General features: G+C 33.2%; 1 protein-coding gene across 1 annotated transcript in view; it reads right to left on the minus strand.

The window, feature by feature from the left end:
- Positions 1–1,191: 1,191 nt before the first annotated feature.
- SNAPC1 (small nuclear RNA activating complex polypeptide 1) overlaps positions 1,192–3,759 on the minus strand; it is a 25,146-nt gene continuing 22,578 nt past the window's right edge. Inside the window, exon 10 of the mRNA XM_011384670.2 lies at positions 1,192–2,579. Within this exon, the coding sequence (XP_011382972.1) occupies positions 2,527–2,579 (53 nt within the window). The 3' untranslated portion in view covers positions 1,192–2,526. The remainder of the gene's footprint in view (positions 2,580–3,759) is intronic.

Consider the following 3,759-nt stretch of genomic DNA (forward strand, 5'->3'; position numbering starts at 1 on the left):
TTTTTAATACTGGCAGTCTTACTGTATTTCAATACACAAAATACAAATCTTTTCTTCTGTCAGAAAGTTCAAAATTAAGAACTCTACACCAAGCTCTTTGTTCTGTGTTTTCTTTTCTTCTTGGGTGCAGTGAACTCTAAAGACATAAAATTAAGAAGTCTGTCAGATCCAAAAAAATTATACTTAACTGATGACATACATTAAACTATATGGATGTTTAATTGATATTAAACAAGAATGCCATCACAGCAAAGCTCCAATAAAGAATATTCATGAAAAACTTGCTATCAGCTCAAGCACTGCAGTCTGTCAGAAACCAATAACAACTCACATCTGCTTAGTACAATTTCATTACTTTTATCTATCTTTCTAGATTTTCTGCTGTTAAAATTCAGGCTATAATCAATTGACAATAATTACAAAGATTGACAACCAGTGTAATGGAGGTGTGGAGAGTCCCCTGCAAATAAATACTGTTAGTAGGAATGTAAACTTGCAGTCTTTTTTTTTGGTGTTCAATTTGGCAATAATTATCAAAAATTTTAAATTATGCACAAATACTTTTTGACAAGCAAATTCATGTGTATACTTATCTAACAGAAATATCAACATAAGTGAGCCAAGATATACACACAAAGGTCAATGTAGCATTGTTTAAAATAGTGAAAAGTGAAATGAACCTACCTGTGTAGAAAAGATATAACATAGCAGGCCTGAGACTGCTACCCTTAGAAAGCCTTGCTGGCAAGGTCGGCCCTTGGCTAGCATCTGGGAACTTGGCTGGTAAACAGTGCCCTACACTGATATAAAGCTTTCCCTGAGTACCCAAACCTGGATATATGAAGCCATCACTGAACTGACGCACTACAGTATATAACCCAGAGCCACTCAGCACCAAGACTCAACTGGTTATAAAAAAATACTTTATTGTTTAAGCCATTTTGAAATGGGACATTAGCGCTTGCAGTCAAAAGTATCCCTCTGGATTTCCATTTCTGTAGGCTTATATAAAATGACACTGAAATTACATGCCAGAGCCCTGTATTTGTATCCCCAGATGTATCACTTACTAATTTTGTGAATGTGGGCAAGCCACTTTCCATCGGAGGTAGTTTCTTCATTATACAAGTGAAACGATACCTTGTATTTTATAAACACTGTTATGAAAAAAATAGAAGGCAAACCACTATATTCTGTACAATGTTTGTAAACTTTAATGATCAGACAAGTCCTAACAAATAACCTGGTATATAAGTAGCCAATAATGGACCCATACCTCCGATACCTCCGAGTGCCCCAAACCTGGAATATTTAAATCCCAGAAGCTCTGCCCATCCACATTATGAAAACTGTCCCATCTATTACCAGAAACATCTGAAGTCAGTCATGGGAAACAGTTTTGTTTAGTGGCTAGTGTGATAACATAGATTTTAATACATTAAAGTTTTATTTGGGTTAGCATTAGTATTTTGTTTTGAAAAGATTATAGATATCACATGTTGTCTGTCACTCCCAGGACATTTACAGAATTCCTGAATATACACTGCTGGAAAACAACATGGAGTAGATTCAACTGTAAGACAGGCTGAGCCAACCACATGATATAGAGATGGTCTGCTATCGGTAGCAATTCAAATAAGATGGCTCAGGCAATCTCCACTTAAATGTCTCAAATGAGAAATTAACAGGCACATTCAGGAAGCGACAGAACTTTTTTCAGAGTACCAACTATTCTGTACCATAGTCACATTCTGGAATTTACATTACCATTCTTAAAGGTTTTATTAGAAATAATGAGTATTTAAATGTTGTACTCAGTGTATTTACTAATTATAATATACAGATATATGGACAGATGTATACATATACATACACATACATGTGTACATGTAAATGTTAGGCCGAAGGAAGCTTTACAACAAGCACCAAAGAATATTTAACTGGTTGCAGAGGCAGAAACTGAGCTTCCTAAATTATCAATCACATAAGTTACTAACCATGTAAGTTTCATATATTAAAAAATAAAGTAAGATAAAAATTTTAATGTACTTAACCATACAACATATAAAATAGTTAACATACATCATAAACAAATCCATTACCAGATCGCAGATACAAAACAATTAGCCATTCATATGTAATAAACATTAATATTTCAAGGAAAAAGATTTTAAATACAATAGTTACTATTACCAAAACTATACTAACATAGTATAATATCACAAAAAGTTGTAGGAAATATTAATAATTTGCAAATAACAGGATTATTTCTATTACATTCTAAATCCAAATTTTATCTCCCTTTATGCACATTTCATAAAAGAAAATGTTAAAATTAAATTTCAGAATAAATTCTTATTCTAATTTTTTGTACTTTAATCCTAGAACTATGTTAAAGTATTTCCATTTCAAAGGAATAACCTATGGTTTCTCAGAAGAATTATTTTTAATACTGGCAGTCTTACTGTATTTCAATACACAAAATACAAATCTTTTCTTCTGTCAGAAAGTTCAAAATTAAGAACTCTACACCAAGCTCTTTGTTCTGTGTTTTCTTTTCTTCTTGGGTGCAGTGAACTCTAAAGACATAAAATTAAGAAGTCTGTCAGATCCAAAAAAATTATACTTAACTGATGACATACATTAAACTATATGGATGTTTAATTGATATTAAACAAGAATGCCATCACAGCAAAGCTCCAATAAAGAATCTTAAACCTGACATATACATGATTTTTTCTTCAAAATGATACTGTAGTTGAAGACTTACTAATGTAGACCCTAGTCATCCTAAATCATAGTTAATAATAAGCTACTCTGAAATTGCTTCATATGAGTATACTCTCCCTATAATGAGCACGGACCCATATGCAAGATCTGAAAGGTATCTAGGCCAGTGCCAAGAGACATAAAGTGCCTAAGACTTCAATTTCATTGCAATTAAACCTGAAAATGTAATCCAAAACACTAGTACCATACATCTTTTCGGCTACCACAGCAGATGTCAGAGCCAACACGCAAATAAGTGTCCACCTAGAAATAAGCTGTGAACCTAATAGTTACTGGTCATTAAACACAAAGAAAATCATAGGAGATACAAAAACACGAAATTATGAAAGATGTGAAGAAATATTCTCCAATTAAAACAAAATAATGACAGGAAAAGGAATGAGAAAAGACAAAGAAAAAAATGAAAAAGAAAACAGGTTCCCAGAAGAAAGGCGCAGCCAGGAAAGAGAGCAGCAGGCCACAAGGACAAACTGCCCAGGGGAAAGCAGGTCACAGGTCTGAAAGAGACCTCTTTAAAAAGACAAAACTGATAAAATGCCTAATGTGTCTGAATTTACGAAGAAAAGATTCATACAACTGAGTAAGTGTTTGGGGACAAATCAGTGATAAATACACAGAAAAAATAAGTTAATAAGGCAAAAAAAAAGTTATTAAATCTCTAGGAAAAACAATGAATGCACAGATTAAGAAAGAATCATAGTCTATTACACAGCCCTACTGCCAATAATGTTTTGTAAATGCTGAATAACCAATACAAATAAAATGGAGAGGGTGGGGCTGGGAAGCATACATGTGTTTGGGGTGGGAGGTGAAGAATATAAGAGAACTAAATCCTTGCCTTCCTCAGTGGGAAGTCAATGGATAATCCAGAGAACTTAAGTATTAAGAAATGACGATACAAACACATTATTTAGAGACACAGAGGTAAAGACCACAATAATTAGTAAAGAGTTAAAAGTGATTATCTCT

Source organism: Pteropus vampyrus, unplaced genomic scaffold, assembly GCF_000151845.1.
Source record: "Pteropus vampyrus isolate Shadow unplaced genomic scaffold, Pvam_2.0 Scaffold15, whole genome shotgun sequence".
NCBI lineage: Eukaryota > Metazoa > Chordata > Mammalia > Chiroptera > Pteropodidae > Pteropus > Pteropus vampyrus.